At 50.2% G+C, this 19,350-nt stretch overlaps 1 protein-coding gene across 2 annotated transcripts; it reads left to right on the forward strand.

The window, feature by feature from the left end:
* Positions 1-1,267: 1,267 nt before the first annotated feature.
* On the forward strand, positions 1,268-17,998 carry MBD3 (methyl-CpG binding domain protein 3). 2 transcript variants are annotated; one of them, XM_079328594.1, is made up of 8 exons: positions 1,268-1,531; positions 6,060-6,116; positions 8,017-8,176; positions 10,762-10,899; positions 12,759-12,849; positions 13,458-13,635; positions 14,857-15,054; positions 16,161-17,998. In XM_079328594.1, exons 1-7 carry the CDS (start codon positions 1,518-1,520, stop codon positions 15,047-15,049), a joined length of 831 nt encoding a protein of 276 aa, XP_079184720.1. In that variant the 5' UTR covers positions 1,268-1,517; the 3' UTR covers positions 15,050-15,054; positions 16,161-17,998. The 2 variants fall into 2 exon arrangements, with proteins under 2 accessions (XP_079184720.1, XP_079184721.1); XM_079328595.1 differs by lacking the exon at positions 6,060-6,116.
* Positions 17,999-19,350: the final 1,352 nt, after the last annotated feature.

Genomic DNA, 19,350 nt, shown 5'->3' on the forward strand with positions numbered 1-19,350 from the left:
AGCAGCTGAGGGCACTGGGCTGGTTCAGCTGGAGCAGAGGAGACTGAGGGGAGACTCCTCGGGGGCTGCAGCTCCTGCCCAGGGGAGGCAGAGGGGCAGGGGCTGAGCTCTGCTCTGGGACAGGAACAGGAGCCCAGCAAGGGCTGGAGCTGTGTCAGGCCTTGGCATGGAGCTCAGGGAAAGGTTCTTCCCCCCGAGGGTGCTGGCACTGCCCAGGCTCCCCAGGGAATGGTCCCAAGGCTGCCAGAGCTGCAGGAGCGTTTGGACACTCTCAGGGATGCTCAGGGGGGGTTGTTGGGGGTCTGGGCAGGGACAGGGGTTGCACTCATGATCCTGTGAGTCTCATCCAACCCAAGATATTCCAGGATTCTAAGTTGAGGACTGGAGGAAGCACAGGCTGTTGACACAGAGTTTGGGGTCAGATCAGTGTGGTGGCTGGAGAGAGTGGGCACACTGCTATGGGCACCTCTGCTGTAATGTCTGACACTGATCCCTTCCGACTGCTGCTCCAAGCAGGATTTTTTACGAAAATCTAATACATCATTCATTAAAGGAAAATTGATTCCTCTGACTTGCTTTGGGAAGGATGCTGCCTTGTGGTGCTTCCCAGCATGTGGATACTGGAATGGCGAGGAACACGAGCTGCCGGAATCCAGGTGCTGGGTGGTTTCTCCTTCCCAAAGCTGGGGCTCCCAGGTGGATGTTCCGCGGTAGCAGGAGGCAGAAACCTCTCCTGGCGGTACCACACTAGGGAATTTGCTACTGCAGCTGCGGTAGGTGTCGGTTTACGCGCTTTCCTGAAAAACTTTTCATTGCTTTGTCTTCACTCCAGCTCCTCGTGTGCGGATTTCCCCCATTTTTTGTTGGACTTTTTTTTTTTTTTTTTTTTTGGGTTTATTTTTTGTATGCTGTTGTGGCACGGAACAAACCCCCCGAATGCCCCGGGGGCAGCCCCACGGCGAGGGGCCGGTTGTCCCCGGGGGTCCGGGCGGGTCCGCATCCCCGGGGCGCGGGGCGGGGCCGGGGGTCGCGGGGCCGCCAGTGCGGCCGGGGCGGGCGCGGGGGAAGATGCCCAAAGCGGCGCTGCCGGGACACCGGGGGGGCCCGCGGCGCTCGGCGCTGGGGTGAGGCCGGGACCGCGGGGGTTCGCCGGGGGGAACGGGGCTGGGACGGGGGGGGGTCCCGCGCGGGGGCGGCGGGGGGAGGGACTATATGCGGGCGGAGGGATCCGGGCGCGGCGGGCGGTGGGAGGCGGCTCGGTGGGTGGAAGGGGCGGGCGGAGGGAGCGGCGCACACCGGCCGGCGGGAGCGGGGCCAGGGCCCGGCGGCGCCCGCGGGAACGGCACCGGGGAAGGAGCGGGACCGGCAGCGGCAGCGGGACGAGCCGGGGCCGTGGCGCCGCCTCCCGGGGGCAGCGGGAGCGCGGAAGAGGCGGCGGCGGGCGGCGAGCGCGGCGGCCGGGAAGAGGCGGCGGGAGGCGGCCGGAGCCAGGCGGGAGCGGGCCGGGAGGAGCCGCCATGGAGCGGAAGAGGTGGGAGCGCTCGGCGGGGCCGCCCCGGGCGCGGGGGGGGCCGCGGGGCCGGGCCGGGGCTGCAGCCACAGGTGGAGGGGAAGGCGGCGGAGCTCTGGCCCGGGGCAGCCGGGGGTGCTCGGCCCCCTCAGGGATGGGGGAGCGCCGTGAGCAGCCCCCGCGCCCCCCGGAGCGGCTGCTGCCCTGCCAACACCCGGGGCTCTTTATTCTCAAATGAGCAGCAGGGCTGTTCCTTCTTTCTCGGGGCTCGCTCTGCTGTGTTTTGCGTGTAGTTCGGAATTCCGGGGGACAGCGTCGGCTGCTGGCGGCGGTGCGCCTTGCCGGGTGTGTGGCGGTGGGGGAGCGCCTGGCCCGGGAGCTGAGGGGCGCTATTTATAGCCCTGCGTGGCTCACGGGGCTCTCGGTGGCCATATGGATCCTCCCCGCACCCGCGGGCTGAGGTGTGAAACTCGGGTCCGGCAGGGCTGGGAGCGCGGCGGGAGCTGTCCCTGTGTCCTCACCTGGCCCTGCCTGTCGGGAAAATCCGTACCATCAACTTGTGCACCTGGCACAGAATCCTCACGGGCCGCTTTGGGTTGCGAGCGACCCTGAAGCCCGTCTCGTTCCGTCCCCTGCCAGGACACCTTCCCCTGGCCCAGGTGGCTCCCAGTCCCGTCCAGCCTGGCCTTGAACACTTCCAGGAATGGGGCAGCCGCAGCTTTAGCTTCAGGTTTCATTTTTAGAATCAGATTGTGGTTGTGAGAAAAGGGTGAGTGAACCAGAAAATGCCATCCTCGAGAGCATAAAGCTGATTCTGCTGCTGCAGCTCCGGGGCTGAGGGCAGGATGAGACCTCCAGCAGCAGCTGAAAGCTTCAAAGATCCTGTTTTTCCAAAAACTTGTTTGTTAAGTTGCAGTGTCTGAGCTGAACTTTTAAAAAAGGGGGAGAGAGGATAAGTAGCACGCTTTTATTCCCAAATTATGGGCTTTCCCTTTGTATCAATTTGGACAGAGATCAAAGGTAGAATGGAGCTTTGTTGCATTAATTTTTTGGTTTCTGTTGCATTTTGCATTACCTCAGAGTGGCAAATACAGGTGTGGCAGTTCAGTAATACCTGTGCGAGTTCTGCCTGTTGTTTAGCTGGGTGGTTGTTCTGTCCAGCTCCCGGGGATATACAGATGCAGGGAGGGCTTGTGGAAAACCCCTGTGAGGTGTGTGTGAGCCAGTCTCTGGCTGGAAATTACATCTTCCTCGAGGTGTGAGTACCTGGGCAGGCTTTTAAAGCCATTCCTCGAGCCTCATCCTTAGGAGGGTAGGATGGGACTTGTGGGCTGGATTCAGAGTGAGCAGGAAAGTGCAGGGATGGAGGATTTCAGGAAGAAAATCGTGACAGGGGTTTTGTCCAAGTGGCACGTTGTCTTTGAGAGAGTTTTGGCTCTCTTCAGACTCGGAGTTCTCGCACAGGAGAAGGAGAATTTAGTGCTGCTTTGTGGGGCTTTTTTCTTCAGAGTGTTTTTCTCCTGAAGGTTTGATGACCAAGTGTCAGAAATTTGGGATCTCTGCTTGTCTCTGCCTCAGGTTGTTGACATCACTGTGCTGGGAAACTTCACACTCTAGTGTGAAACTTATTTTGTTGAGAATTCCTTACCTTTGCAGCACAAATGTAAGAAGTTGGAAGGGAATGTTTTTAACACTCCTCCAAGGGTATTTTCATCAGTACAATCTTTTTTTTAAAAGATGTGGAGCAGAATGCTTTTACTGAGTCTATGCTTTGCTTTTCCTCTGTTGCTCTGGTTTGCCTGCAGGAAAGCTCATGATTTTTCACAGGAAAAGGAAGTGGCCTCAAGTTGCACCAGGGAACATTTAGGTTGGGTATTGGGGAGATATTTTTCATGGAAAGGGTTGTAAAGGAGTAGAACAGGCTGCCCAGGGTAGTGGTGGAGGGATCATCATCCCTGGAAATGTTCAAAAAACATGTGGATGTGGCACTTTGGGACATGGTTTGTTGGTGAACATGGTGGTGATGCTGGGGTCATGGTTGGATCTGATGATCTTAAAGGTCTTTTTCATCCTTAACAATTCCACGATGCCCGAGTTGAGTCCTACAGAATCACCTGGTTGTATTTGTGTCTGTAGCACCAGGGTGTTACAGAGCTGCCATTGGGCTCTTCTTCAGGGATGTGATGCTTCTGGAAATTTGGGAGATTTTGTGTGTGTCCAAGTGCTTTGTTTGGGGTTTTGAGGGGGGATTTATTGGTATGGTTGGAGTCCAAGTTGCTGAGGGAAGATAGCCCCCCACCCCCCTTGCCCTGTGGAGCGGGGGGCATCATCCCTTGGGGGTGTGTGGGGATGGGGCTGTGGGTGTGCAGGGGTGGGGATGGGGCTGTGGGTGTGGGATGGGGCTGTGGGTGTGGGGATGGGGCTGTGGGTGTGTGAGGGTGGGGATGGGGCTGTGGATGTGGGGATGGGGCTGTGGGTGTGCATTGGGGTGGGATGGGGCTGTGGGTGTGCATTGGGGTGGGATGGGGCTGTGGGTGTGCATTGGGGTGGGGCTGTGGGTGTGGGGATGGGGCTGTGGGTGTGCATTAGGGTGGGGATAGGGCTGTGGGTGTGTGATGGGATGGGGCTGTGGGTGTGTGATGGGATGGGGCTGTGGGTGTGCATTGGGGTGGGGCTGTGGGTGTGCATTGGTGTGGGATGGGGCTGTGGGTGTGTGATGGGATGGGGCTGTGGGTGTGTGGGGGTGTGTGCAGGGGTGGGGATGGGGCTGTGGGTGTGGGATGGGGCTGTGGGTGTGCAGGGGTGGGGATGGGGCTGTGGATGTGGGGATGGGGCTGTGGGTGTGCATTGGGGTGGGGCTGTGGGTGTGCATTGGTGTGGGATGGGGCTGTGGGTGTGCATTGGTGTGGGATGGGGCTGTGGGTGTGCAGGGGTGGGGATGGGGCTGTGGGTGTGGGATGGGGCTGTGGGTGTGCATTGGTGTGGGATGGGGCTGTTGGGTGTGCATTGGGGTGGGATGGGGCTGTTGGGTGTGCATTGGGGTGGGATGGGGCTGTGGGTGTGCATTGGTGTGGGATGGGGCTGTGGGTGTGGGATGGGGCTGTGGGTGTGTGGGGGTGTGTAAGGGGTGGGCTGGGCTGTGGCAGCTGGAGGTGTCCCCACCTGGTCTGCCGTGGTTTTTTGGGCTGTGCCAGCCCATCCCAGCATAACCCAGCTGCGGGGGGCCTGAGGCGGGCTGGCTGTGGGTGCTGCATCCCGGGGTGGAGTGAGCAGCTGTGAAAGGGGCGCTGACAGCGGTGGCTGTGCGCTGTTCTGGGTCCCTCTCCTGAGCACCATCGGGCGGTCCTGCAGCCCTCCCGGGGCCCCTGGTGCTGGGATTTGCCTGGAGCACAGCTGGAGAGAGAAGCGAGGGAGGGAGCACGATGGAAAGCAAGAAGGGGTATCGTTTTGTGTTCTTCCCTTGCCCCATCAGCGAGGGAATGAGGCTCTGAGGCTCTGCTTTCAGTGCCCCGTTTTCCCTGGCTTATTCCTGCCTCCATTTCTTCCAGAGGCAGGCAGGCGGTGGCTGGGTTTGCTCAGGGGTTTTTTTTGTTGGTTTTTTTTCTTTTTTTCCTTTTGTCCCTTGCTTCCCAAGTTGTGCAGATCCTGTGCAGGCTAAATGGGAGAGCAGAGGGGAGGAGACTCTGATGAGGGAGGAGGGGAGAGGGCCTGGGCAGCCGCTCTCTCCTTAAAGAATATAAGGCAGGAAACAAAGGGTGAGCTGCACATGGAGAGCAGGGGCACCTGGCAGGCCGGGCCCTTCAATGGGCTGCCCTGGACGTGGATTAATCCGCAGGGAAAAGTCTGGGAATGGGGGCTGGGGGTGCCTCGGGGTGGCTCCCAGCAGCCAGATCTGTTTTGTTAGCGGGAGCCGGGCAGCCCCAGCGAATAAAGCCCCGGAGCTGCTGATGGACGAGCGTGCAAAATCCTTTGCAACTTGTAAACTGCTTTGCAACTTGGCCGTGTCCTTGCCTTTCACACGCGGGCAGCTGTGACAGAGCCTCATTGGGAGCCCGGATCAATCCAGCTCTCAGCGTCCCTGCCTGGGGGGATGGCACACAGCAGAGCTTGGGCTTTGCAGCTTTGTAACAAAATGGCTCGATCTGGGGCCTCTTAACATCTTTGTGCAAAACCAGGAGTGCAGGAGGAGCAGAAGGAGCTAAATTCTGTATTCTGTGACATTTAAAGGGCACCTTAACAGGGCTCAGAGTTCTGTGGTGTTCAGGGAGTTTCTGTGTGTCCTGGTGTGCAGCAGGAGTCCTGCTCAAGTTTGGGTTCCCTCTCCCTCCTCTGTCCCTCCCAGGTGTGTGTAGGTGCCCCAATGTCCTGCATGGTCCTGCCATGGGTCCCCAGGAGCTCCAGGGCACCCCACCCCTTCCTTTCTCCCTTCACTGTCACCTTTTGGTCATAGCTTTGCTCCCTGTTCTGCTGTTGTCCCAGAGAGCCTGGGGATGATCCTGCCTTTTGCAAGACTAATCAGAATAAAAGTTTTTTTTTCTGAACATTTCAGTGCTTTTCCTTTGGGCCAAGGTTCCCCAGGAAGAGACAGGACTCTCAGTCATTTCAGGTGGGTTTTTTGAGACTCTGAGCAGCTTTTCAGTTCAAAATGACCACAGCACGTACTAAACACATAGAGATGAAGGGCTCTGTTCGCTTAAAATCTTGTCTTTGACTGTACTGACTGTTCTGGAAGTTACTCTGCACTTTAATGTGTTATTTTTAAACCTGCTAAGACACTAAACCCTAAATTGGAGCAGCAGATCTTGGAAAAGGAAGCAGTGCCATGTTCTTCATGTTGCAGGAGTTTCTCTTCCTGGCTTCACTGGCAGCGACAGCTCTGCCCTAAAGCTGCTGGAGTTGCTTACTCCTCTCTCTGATGGAGGCAAATAACTCCCTTTATAGTATAAAAAAGGGATTCACAAATCTGAGGCTGGATACAGGCTCTGTTCCTGGCTGCTTGGTCCTGCTCTGTGTTGTGTCCTGGCCCAAGTGCAGCTCCACAGGGAGCTGGTCCAGCTGAGGAATAACCACTGAGGGGGTGTTTCCTCCTCTTCTCCCTGCCCTCCAAAGATGGATTATTTTCCTCACTGGTTCATTTGCATGAGCACTGGGATGTGTGAGCAGTGGTGGTGGCAGGGAGGAGATCCAGGCAGGATAAGCAGCTTGGAGCAGTTGGAGCCAGGAGCTTCCTAAGCAGATGCTGTGTGGGATCACCACAACCTTTCAGTCTTAACTCCTTCGAGAGACTTATTCTAATTTCAGTTTTAGTGTAATTTATATTAAATTTATCTCAGTTTTTGGAGAGCTTTTAATACTTTGGTACTTTCTGGGTTTGTTTTTTTCTTAACCTATTTCTTTTTCATGCAGAGTCTGACTTAGCCTAATTGCTTTGTCACTGTCCTGTACCAGAAATTCTCTGCTGGTTTTCCCCTAATAAAGCTTCAGGCAAGAGACAACATGTGAAAATAGACTTTTCTTTTTGTTTTGCTTTGTTGTTGTTAAGACCCAGTGTCAGATAAGGTGGTAACTGGCATTTTTGGTTTCAAAATGTCTTCCTATCCCTTAACCCTTGATAGTGGGATGAATATACAGGGAACAAGCTTCTCCTGGATGTGAACTAGGATTGAAAATGCAAGGTGGAGAAAACCAGAAGTGAGGGTAATCAAGGGAGTAAAGAGGTGTTATGATGCTCAATGAGAAGGTGAAGAATACTTAGTGCTTATTATCTTTATAGTCTTACTCTGCAGCCATAACACACTGGCTTATTTTAGCTTCTGATGTTGGATTATTAAAAAAACAAACCAACAAAAAATCCCAAAGAAAAGACCAGTAAAGATTTGGAATAATTTCTGCCTGCTCTCCAGGTTCAGTCTTCATAGAAACCCAAGTGTTACAGAACAATCTCTCTTCCCTTTTGCCATTCATGGAAAGTTTTATGAGATTTTGACATTTATCTTTGCATCATTTTGTGATTCTTTGTTTTGCAGCTTGTCAGTAGTTAACTTCTGATTTTTTCCTTTTCTGAAGTCTTCAGGATGCTACAAAAGACATAGAATCAGGGCAGGGAGAGGAGACAGGGAGCATTTGTGGTGCTGGTCAAATGTAACAGTCCTGGGAGAAGAAATTATACTTGAAAACAGGCATTTACTGTGAGAGTCAACTGAATGAAAAGTGCTTCTGTGCTGAGATCTCCCTGGCTGGTTATTGTGTGCATTATCCTACATTTGCTTACCTGATCTGAATCTTCCTCTTGACATACAAAAACATTTTACCTCGTGTGTTCCACACAAGAAGGAATCAACACAAAAACCAAAACCACGTGTCCTAGCATTGATCGTGGGCTTCACTCCTGCCATTCCAGCACGTGTTTCTCATGAGGGAAATAACAACCCAGCCTGCTGAGCTGCAGAGGTGCCTTGTGCCAGCAGGCAGGGTGGGTTTCCCCAGCAGTGTGCTTGTGCTCGCAGCCCCAGCGGGAAGAAGTTCCGCAGCAAGCCGCAGCTGGCGCGGTACCTGGGCAGCTCCATGGAGCTCGGCACCTTCGACTTCCGCACCGGCAAGATGCTGATGAGCAAAGTGAACAAGAACCGCCAGAGGATGCGCTACGACTGCTCCAGCCAAGCCAAGGTAGCAGCTGCTCTGGGGCTGCCCGGGCAGGCTCTGGGGCAGGGGCAGGTGTCAGAGCTCGTCCCAGTCTGAGGGTTCTGCTTTGCTCCAGGATCACCCCAGAGGGACATGAGGTGCTTCAAACCCTGGTTTTCCCTGTAGCAGCCGATGAGAGATTGCAGGAGACCAAGGAGTGTTTATTGTTTCTTATCTCAGTGACCTTTTTCTTGCTCTCTGCAGCCTGGCATCCATGGTGGAATCTGCCTGGTGAAGGCAGGGCTTATCTTATATAGTTTGTACTATGTATTACATGTTTACAGAATTTTCCCAATACAATACAATTTTATTAAATGGTCCAGCCCTGACCCCATCCAGTCTAAAATGCCAGCGTGTCACCCAACATGGATGACATGGAGAAGAAGGAGGAAGAAGTATTCATCCCCCAAATTCTCCGTCTTGGCCATGTGTCACTTATCATAAACATTCCAAAAAACCTATTTATCTACGTTCTAAAAGTCTAATTTACACTTTGCTAATTTTTGATAGCTTGTTTTCTATTCCCTCTGGGTTTGTAATTTTCCCCAGGGGTTAGAATTCAGTGCCTGTGACACCAGGGTCTCACTCAGGAGTCTTTGAGACCCTCACCAGGGGGGTTTTGAGACCCCCAAGGAGGGCAGGGGTATGCCCTGGGCTCCCAGAATAGCTGAGGTGTGAACTTGGAGCTGGGTTAGAACATCTATTGGTAGGGGTTGGACAAATGCTGCTGCCAGGGGGTTGGTGCTGTGAAGGAGGGCAGGGAAGAGACTGTCACCTTCCTCAGTTCCCAACACAAGAAAGACATTGACCTGTGGGAATGAGTGCAGAGGAGCCCCTCTGCTCTGGGGACAGGCTGGGAGAACTGGGAGTGTTCTCCTTCCTCGGTCCAGGGAGAGCTCAGAGCCCCTGGCAGGGCCTAAAGGGGCTCCAGGAGAGCTGGAGAGGGACTGGGGACAAGGGATGGAGGGACAGGACACAGGGAATGGCTGCCACTGTCATGGGATATTGGGCAGGAATTGTTCCCTGGGAGGGTGGGGAGCCCTGGCACAGGGTGCCCAGAGCAGCTGTGGCTGCCCCTGGATCCCTGGCAGTGCCCAAGGCCAGTTTGGATGGGGCTTGGAGCAGCCTTGGACAGTGGGAGGTGTCCCTGGCCATGGCAGGAGGTGGCACTGGATGGGCTTTAGGGTCCCTTCCAAGCTAAACCATTCCATGATTCCATGATCTCCCTACCTGGAGTGTGAGCTCACCTCCTCCAGACCCCCACACCTCCTGGGGCTGTGCAGCATCTCTGCCCTGCCCTGGCCTTTGGTTTGAGAGGAGAGGAGGGGTTTAGGTGCACAGGGGTGAGGAGATGCTGCAGCTCCTGCCAGTGACTCACTGGAGCTCTCAGGCTGTGCTGGTGACCCAGCTTTGGCATTGATGGAAGGGGAGGTGGCATTTGGGGCAAACAGTGCAAGAGGGAAAAGGACTGTGAGGCCTCTATGTAGAACAAAATGAAAGATTCTCTAGCTGGTAATTCAGATTGTTGAGGTGTCAGGATGGCAGTGACAGGCTCCCTGTCTGAATTGATTGTCCCAGGTCATTCCTAAGGATGTTCATCAGGTGCTAAAATCTTTCCCAGAACCCAAAAGCTGCTGTGTGTGCACCTGAGCACTGTGCAAAAGGCACAATGCTCATTTTAAAAATACATCAGCCAGGCAAAGATCATCACGAGAGTGCTGGGAACATTTTTGCAGTCCTGGGTGCTGCAGTGATATTTTGAGACCTGCCTTGAAGCAGAGACCAGCAGCTCACACACCTCTCAGGCTAAAAATTCTGCCCAAAACTCTCAATAAATGTACAAATGTTATCACTGGCTTCTGAATGGATTAGCACCCAGATGGTTCAGAATTATATTTGTCCTGAATGCATCTTTTCTACATCTCATGAATAAATCTGTGGAGCAGACACAGTGTTTGCATCCTGAGAACAAAGCATGTCCTGCAGCCATTCCAAGAGTTGTGTGTTAGATTTTGGGCATGAGGAACAGCCTTCCTAACAGAAAATGCAGTTATGTAGTGCAAAATTGATTATGAGCTTCATTTAAAAGCTGAGCTTTGTTCAAAACCAAAGGTAAAAAAAAGGATTCAGCTTCCAGCTGTGTTGATTTGTTTGTTGGTCACAACTGGATTTAGAAGAATTGGTTTTGGGATTCAGAAACCAGCCTCTAAATCCCTGTTTGTAATTTTTTTATTTATTGCAACTATTGTGTTGTAATCCAGTCTTTTAGTGATTACACGTGGTTTGTTGTGACTCCTAAAGTCATTAAAAATGAGTGAAACTGATGTGTGTGAACTAACATGGGAGGAGATTGCTATGTTAAAACAGGATGAGAGGAAAACTTTGATAGGTCTAAGGCAAGATTTGAATTTAGTCAGGTATTTTTAGCAGCCTAACTTGTATAACTAGAGATTAGACAAGATTTCAAGCCCAGGAACTGTTCCCTGCTGCACTTCTTTGTGTCTGTAATAGCATTTTAGCAAATTGAAACTGTTTTTGTGGGTTTTTCCTTTTCTTCTTGTTTCAAACAGGGCAAGCCTGATCTGAACACAGCCCTGCCTGTGAGACAGACAGCTTCTATCTTCAAACAGCCTGTCACCAAGATCACTAACCACCCCAGCAACAAGGTGAAGAGTGACCCCCAGAAAGCTGTGGACCAGCCCAGGCAGGTAAGGCTGAGAAACTCCTGGATTTACTACTGGGAGGATCCCAAAATAATCCACTTTAGGTTTGTGATGCTGAAAAATTACTCCCTGGAACTCCTGATCTCTGACACTTTAGAATTTGGAAAAATCTGATCTTACTGAGGCAGTGGCTTGCAGAGCTTCCAGCTCTTAAAATCAGAACAAATCCCATTCCCAATCTCTGGTTATGGACTGGAGTTTTACAAATTCCAGTGTTTGGTTAGATCACACTTCTGGTGTTGCTAAACCTGAATTTCATTAATTAAGTGTCAGCTACAAAATTATTCAGACATTGTAACCACTTCAGAGGACACTTAGGTTTAGAATAACTGTCAAATGTTGCAATTGTGTAAGAATTCCATGTCCCATTAAATCCATGTTCCTGCACAGGTCACATCCAGTGTGGTGTTTGTTGCAGTGCAAGGGTCTGTACATCAGCAGGAATCACCTCTGCCAGTAGGAGATCATAAATTCATGTGCAATGTTATTATAAATACAAAATCAAAGTGGTTTTCTTATCACAAGCAAGAGAACACACCAAAGTTAAAGCAGAGGGTGCTCAGGACAAGGGAAGGTCCAGGTAAAATGAGCTGTACCTGTTGGAACACTGAAAACCTTTTCTGAAAACTTCAACAAACACCTTTTGAAGGCAGTTTCTAAGAACTATATAAATTTAGTTCAATTAGAACCTCTAGGTGTGAGATAGAACTTACCTGAAATGGGTGGGATTTTTTGGTGGTTGGGGTGGAGTTTTTTCTGGTTTTTTAGCAGGTTGGCAGTCTTACCATGGTTTTCTGGGGAAGTAGATCCTGTATGTTCACTCTGTTGCTATTCCTGCAGTTTTTATAGTTAAGGCTATAAAAGAGAGCACTAAAGATAAAATGTCCTCTTCCAATTCCAAGCTGGATTTGTGTTCCTGTTTAACATATTTGACTGGACTGCAGAATATTTTGACTTCTGCTGAGCAGACTGCAGATGTTTCTGCAAAATTTAAAAGCCCATCCAGTGCCACCCCCTGCCATGGGTAGGGGCACCTTGCACTATCCCAGGTTGCTCCAAGCCCCATCCAGCCTGGCCTTGGACAATTCCAGGACTTGGGCAGCCACAGCTTCTCTGGATAACAAAAAAAAAAATTAAAATTAAAAAAAAAAATCACCTATTTGAAAGACTAGAGTATATCCAGCCTGTGTTTGGGCTGTGTGTGCCCTCATTCCTCTTTTTGGAAAAGTCATGTGGGGTCAGTTGCACTTGGATTTTGACAGGCAGGAAAAAGGGGTGGGATATGCACAGACTGTTCAAGGTGAATTCTTGATTTCTCAAAATCTCCATACAAATGTGGTTATTTGCAAGATAGGTGATGCATTGCTGTCCTCCTGATATCCCTCCTGCACCAGGTGCAAAGTTAAAGCTCTGTCAAGGTGATGTGTTTGACTTTCTACCACACCAGTGCTTTTAAGCCTGGGGAGAGACTGTGACTCAAAATCTGGTGAAGGACCAGAAATACCCAAACTGTTGGACAGGAAGAAAATAATACTTTACCTTTAACACAGGTCTTGCATTCCTTAACTTTCTGTGGGATATGTAGGAGAGGAATAGGGTGTAAAAAGGGGTGTCTCACTCTGTGGCAAGCCTGGCCTTGCTGCTGCAGCTCAGAGCAGTGAAAGCACCAGGCCCTGGAAGAACAGAGAGAGTTTTCCAAGGCAGCAAATTGAGAGAGAGGAGTTGTGGGGCTGGTTGGCAGTGAGGGTTGTTCCTGGTGTTGGAGGTGGCAGAATTTGGTGGAGTTGTCAGCTCCATTTCTGGTTGTGCCAATAAATACCAATCACCACCTGCTTTGCCTGCAGCTCTTCTGGGAGAAGAAGTTGAGTGGACTGAATGCCTTTGACATTGCAGAGGAGCTGGTGAAGACAATGGACCTTCCCAAAGGGTTGCAAGGTAATCAGAGGGTGCCCTTCAGTCAGGGCTGGCATTTTGGCACCTGGCAACTCATCCATCCAGCCTGGCCTGGGGCACTGCCAGGGATCCAGGGGCAGCCACAGCTGCTCTGGGCACCCTGTGCCAGGGCTCCCCACCCTCCCAGGGAACAATTCCTGCCCAATATCCCACCCAGCCCTGCCCTCTGGCAGTGACAGCCATTCCCTGTGTCCTGTCCCTCCATCCCTTGTCCCCAGTCCCTCTCCAGCTCTCCTGGAGCCCCTTTAGGCCCTGCCAGGGGCTCTGAGCTCTCCCTGGAGCCTTCTCTTCTCCAGGTGAGCACCCCCAGCTCTCTGAGCATTATTCAAGAGGAACAGAAACATTTTCCCTTCCCAGTTTGGTGGTTTTTGCTCTTTTTGCTTGTAACAAAATGAGGAACTGCTCTAAGTTTAAATACCCTCGGATTGCTGCACAGGTGCTGTTAGAAGCATTTAGGTCTGAGATTTCTGTCATGTGAGCTTTCAAACTTGACAGCCTGTGCTTTGCCATTAAAATTGAATTCCCATTGTCCTGATTTCCTGCTCCCTGCCTGGGGCAGTGCTGGTTATGGATTTCCCTCCCCACTGCAGGGGTTGGTCCGGGCTGCACAGATGAGACTCTGCTCTCTGCCATCGCCAGTGCCCTGCACACCAGCACCATGCCCATCACTGGCCAGCTCTCTGCAGCTGTGGAGAAGAACCCTGGGGTCTGGCTGAACACCTCCCAGCCTCTCTGCAAAGCCTTCATGGTGACAGATGAAGATATCAGGTGTGAACTGGAAATAGCACTTGCTGTCCTGGAGCCAGGTTCCTTGTGCTCAAGCAGTGCTTTTCTTTCTGAATATCTGATGGAACTGTGGCTTGGGAATTAATTTGAATGGCTCTCTAGCAGTAGACAAAAGTAGTTCCATTGAGCTCTGTCATGTGCTTAAAGCCCACTGGTTTACATTTTGGCTGTGCTCAGTTACTCTGGAGTTTCAGGCTTATGTTTGTTTTTCATGTCAAGTTTACTTTTTTACAAAAGTGTCTGAGTTGGGGGACCCTTCACTGAGGCACCTCTGATCAGAGATGGATTGGAGAAATCCCAAACACTGGGATTGGATTCTCTTTATCTTCCTCTGTCAGTAAATGAATTAAATGAAATTTATGGATTGACCAAATCCAAGCTGTGCCTGCTGTGGTGACAGAGAACAAGGATGCAGTTTATTCTGCTCTAGATTGCTTTAGTAATGAAACATTGTTAAATCAGGATTGGTCAAACTCAGCTTTAAGCTTTTGATGAAGAACTGCATGTGCCAAAGGCCTGCAGATGCAATTTGCATTCATTAAGGGTTTAAAGGCAGTCCTTGCTTTGACTGCTTGATAAATCTTTTGGAATTGCAGGATGGCTTTTCTGGGCTTGACTGAGGCATAACTAACCAGGAAAAACAGTCTGTTTGTAACTTTGATGTGCTGTGGCTGGGCTGGATGGGAGCCCCATGAGCTACTGATTGTTGATCACTCCTTTGCTGAGTCTTTGACTTTTTAGGGTTGGACTCAGAAGGAAAAGGAGCAGAAATGAATGGCCTGAAACTTCATTTTCTCCAATCTTATTTTTGAAAGTCTGTGCAGGATAGACTGACTTGTTAGATATTAGTAGTAAGAGTTAAAAATTAGGCTAAAAAAACAGTGAACTGCTAGAATTTCAGCCAAATTTCAGCCAGAAATCAACAGGTGCAGGACTCATCATATAAACACTGGACACATTTTTAAAGTGTTTTTCATCTCCACTTACATGACAGTGCCAGGTGGGGGTTTTTGGGTTATTTTTTTGTTTTGTTTTGTTTTTGTTTATTGGTTGGTTTTGGTTTGTTTTGGTTTTTGTTTTTGTTATACAATGGAGTTCTTAGAGGGCTTTTCCATTCCATGCTTGTCTCATGTTGGAGGGATTGGAGACTCCTTTCCTTTGACAGCCTTGGGGCTGATGTTGGGTGTCCCTTGTGTTGGGCAGGAAGCAGGAGGAGCTGGTGCAGCAGGTGAGGAAGAGGCTGGAGGAGGCCCTGATGGCTGACATGCTGGCCCACGTGGAGGAGATTGCCAGGGATGGGGAGCCTCCCTCAGAGAAAGAAGGAGCAGAGGAGGAGGGAGAAGAGGAAGAGGAGGAGGAAGAGCAGGACCATGACCAGGAGATGGAAAATGTATAGTCCAGGTAAGGTGATAGTGCTGTGTCTCACCTTTGATTCATCTTTGGTTTTTAGCCTGTGCTCTGAAAGGTGTGGTGACCTTGGGTCAGGAATGGGGGAGATGGGCATGAGACCCCACCTGCAGAGCTGCCCCAGCCCTGGGCAGCAGCAGCAGGAGGACGTGGAGCTGCTGCAGCCAGTGCAGAGGAACCAGGGAGATGCTGCAAGGGCTGGAGCCCCTCTGCTCTGGGGACAGGCTGGCAGAGCTGGGGGTGCCCACCTGGAGAAGAGAAGGCTCCAGGGAGAGCTCAGAGCCCCTGGCAGGACCTAAAGGGGCTCCAGGAGAGCTGGAGAGGGACTGGGGACAAGGGATGGAGGGACAGGACACAGGGAATGGCTGCCAGTGGCAGAGGGCAGGGCTGGATGGGATATTGGGCAGGAATTGTTCCCTGGGAGGGTGGGGAGCCCTGGCACAGGGTGCCCAGAGCAGCTGTGGCTGCCCCTGGATCCCTGGCAGTGTCCCAGGCCAGGCTGGATGGGCTGGGGAAGGCTCTGGAGCACCAGGAGTGGCTGAGGGAACTGGGCAAGCTCAGCCTGGAGAAAAGGAGGCTCAGGGTTCAGCCCCAGTTTTCTCAACCTGTCTCCATAGGAAAAGTTCTCCAGCCCTAAGATCAACTTAGTGGCCTCCTCTAGAGCCTCTGAGATAAGAATCAAGAATGTGGTGGGGGGGGAAAGGGTCTATTTAGGATGGGTATCAGAAGAGCTCCTTTGGAGGGAATGGGGATTTCAGGTAGGAGGAAGATTTGATTTTGTTAAGCAATCCCTGTAGCTTGAGGGTTGATTATAAAGTGCAATCTGTTTGGCCTTTGGGAGATCTCATCATTTATCTGAGCTCCTTTTTTTCCCATTTTCCTGTATCACCAACAGTAGCTTTATTTGGACAGTGAATACCTTGAATTCCTTTCTGCTTTAGAGGTCTGGCAACAGGCAGGAGCCAGAACAAACTGACTGCTGCAGGTGAAATCCAGGAGATAAAGACATGCATGTGCTGTGACAGTGGGATTGCTCCTTTTAAGAAAAGATCCAAAAATCCTTCTTGAGTTACAAGGTTGTTTTTTTTTTCCTCTTTCAGGGAGTTCCATCTAAAAATTCCCAGTATAAACCCATTCAGCAGGGTCAGCACAACCATTCACAGAGCCAAGAGTGCACCACCAGTCCAACTGTACCCCAGAACCTTTGGATGGACTTCAGGACATGTGGAAGCTGATGGTTCATTCATTTCTGGGGAGTTTTGCTGATGGAACTTGACTAAACTCTACTCCCCTTCCTTTTTCTAATGGGTTAGGGTGATTGGGAATGCAGAAGTGGGAGGGGATAAAGGAATATTACATGGTGGGAGGGAAAATCCTAGGATCTGAATTTGCTGGCTTTTTTTATTTTATTTTTTTTGGTATTACTTTTTGTGGGTCGGTGCTGGGTGATACATTTTTAAGCTTTTCTATTGAAGTACTTTTAATGACCCACAGAAACAGTTTTTTCTCTAACCCAAGGGAGGGAGATGCTGTTTCACTCCTTGGCTACTCTGCTGTGGGCTACTTGTTTGTACCTGACTGTAGGGAGGTCATTTCATGTTGTGAATGGTTCATTCCATGTGTGAATTGCAGTCACTGAATTGCCATTTCCTCACAAGATCACATTGGTCTTGGAAGTGCAGTCTCAGAGCTGAGCTGCCAGTGCCTCTCCCACCTGAGCTTGGTGAGGAGGGGAAGCTGCACTTGAGGACTGGGCTGCCAGCTCTGGAAATTGGGGATTTGGGTTATTCCACACCATGGTTTGGATACAGAAGTCTGTGTGTCCAGACATTCTGAACAGTCCTGGAGGCAAATATACCCAGCCTGAGGTATATTTTACTTTGGTTTGAGTCCAGTCAGAAGGACTTTCTCAACTGGGGATGGAAGGATTGACTCATTTCTGTCTGAAAATGAGGAAAACTTCCTCCTCTTTCTCTTCTGGTGCCAAGAACCTGCCCTCTGTTCCTCAGTGTAGAGGGAAGGGGATCCATTCCAACAGGTGTGACTACACACCTGCTTTTGTGTGCAGTAATGTTCTGACCTCTTTAAAAAAAAACAAAAAAAGAAAGGAAAAAGGTTGATTTTTCTATAATTGATATCTAAAAAATGAATTTAAAGCTTTTTATTAAGTATTGAATCTTTCTTATTTGCATGTGCAGTGAAGTGACCAGCATTTTGTGTCAAAAATTGGACTGATGTGAAACCTGCCTTAATGTGTTTATAAGTATTCAGCTTCACCATGGGTACCTTGATTGATTCCTCAGTCTCATCCAGTACATCTTTGAGCATATTGGCATAACTTGGGGCTAAAAATGGATATTTCTGGGAAGGGAGACAAGGGGAGGAAGATGAGTTGATAGCATGGGGAATGTGTTGACTGGGTTGCAAAAATTATTTTCATCTTAGGGTATCCATGGCATAATCTGTGTGTGGCTGTCTGGGCTGAGAGAACACTACAAAGTGGTGGATTAAATATTGTGCCACCAACCAATTGTATAAGTTGTTGGTATCCCAAAACTTGGGGAAGAAAGTAGCTCCCAGAGCCTTTATTGTGTGAGAAAGATTAGCAGGGACAGCCAGGGGACAGGGAATTGTCTTTGGGAGTAGTGCAGCTTAGTGATCCCTGAAAAATATCCCATGCCAAAGTCATTGATCCTTTATTCACTCTTTTCTTAAAGGCTTGAAAACACAAAATTGGTTGATATTGCTCATTTGGGTACTGCAAGGAGGCTGAATTGTGCTTTGCTGCTGCTCTGCCAGGTGCTGCTTTGGGGAGCTGTACCTGGCACTGCAGGCAGCCACCATTATTTTCCTTTCTGAACAGTCTGTTACAGTTACTGCTCTGTAAATCTGTCCTCTTGTAAGTCACCGTGTTGAATTAAATGTTTCTCACAAAGAAGAGGTTCTTCTGGTCTGCCTCAAGCCCTTACCTGGAGTTTTGTGCTCTGCCCTTTCCACTTCTCCCAGTGGAGATGCTCTGGGGGTTCTGTCATGGGCAGAAAGAACACACAGAGATTTAGATCTGGACATCTGGGGAATGTGGAGGGAAGCTGATGGAAAGCAGTTCATTCCTGTTGCAGAATGCTCTCCTGTGTCCTCACCCAGGGAGAGGCTGCCAGGGTGTCCCATCTCTTGGGCAGGTTGGTGATAGAGAGTCACAGAATTGTGAAGGTGGGGAAAGATCTTTAGGATAATAAAGTTCACCCATCAGCCCAGCCCCACCACGTTCAGCACTGAACCATGTGCCCATGGTCACATCCATCACATCCACACTGCTTTTGAGCACTCCAGCAGTGGTGACTCCTCCACTGCCTAGGGCAGCCCGTGGCAGGGCTGGACAGCCCTTTCTGTGAAAAAAACAATCCCTAATATCCAGTCCAAACCTCTCCTGGCTTAGTTTGAGTCTATTCCCTTGTGGCCTTTGGATCTCAACTCCACCAGTTCATATCCCACACCAGAGGTGTCCTTGTGACCAGAGCATTCTTACTCTGACACTTGTTAAAAACTTGTTTAATATCTGGTGATGTCTTTATCTACTTTTCCTTGAATCTCCACATACCTTCAAGAGACCATAACAGGTGATTGAGATGCTGATACTCAGGTTATGGAGCACTGAATATCAGGTTTAAATGTCTGCCAACTCTTATTCCCCACCCCCTGCTTTCCCAGTTCAGCTCTTTCCTTCAGTTTACAAAGTTTGTTATGTTTTCATTCATGTGGAGGAGTTGCTTGTCCAAAGTGCCAAAAGGGACCCAGGACTCCTTTCATGGCCAAATAAAGTAAAATAACTTTACCTGCTTTCCAAAGTAAGGGAATCAACTGTTTATTTTCACTGCCCATGATGTTTTTTTTTTTTTTTTTTTATGTTGCTGCAGTAACAACTGGATTAGTTTGTCTTATCTCAGTCCTGGACGTGACTGATGGGCATAAAGTGTCTGCCATCATCAGATCTGTCCCCAGGGTGGAGGAAGCAGCTTGAGGTATAAGTTGTTAAGCACATGATTAGTAAATAATGTACTTAAAAGCAGGAATTGGGGCAAAGCTTACATTTCATTAGTATTCTCTTCTGCATAGGGAGTTGATGGCTACAGTTTTTTCCTCTCCACTTCATTTTACAAAATTTAAAGATTTAAAGGGAATGTCATAACCCTGCTCTTTGGGGAGTGGTTTTTTTTTTTACTGAATTCTAGCTGGATTACATTTTGTGCAAACCATAGAATGAGTTGGAATGGATTTGATGCAGTCTGGATT

The sequence above is a fragment of the Erithacus rubecula genome, assembly GCF_903797595.1.
Source record: "Erithacus rubecula genome assembly, chromosome: 28".
Classification (NCBI taxonomy): domain Eukaryota; kingdom Metazoa; phylum Chordata; class Aves; order Passeriformes; family Muscicapidae; genus Erithacus; species Erithacus rubecula.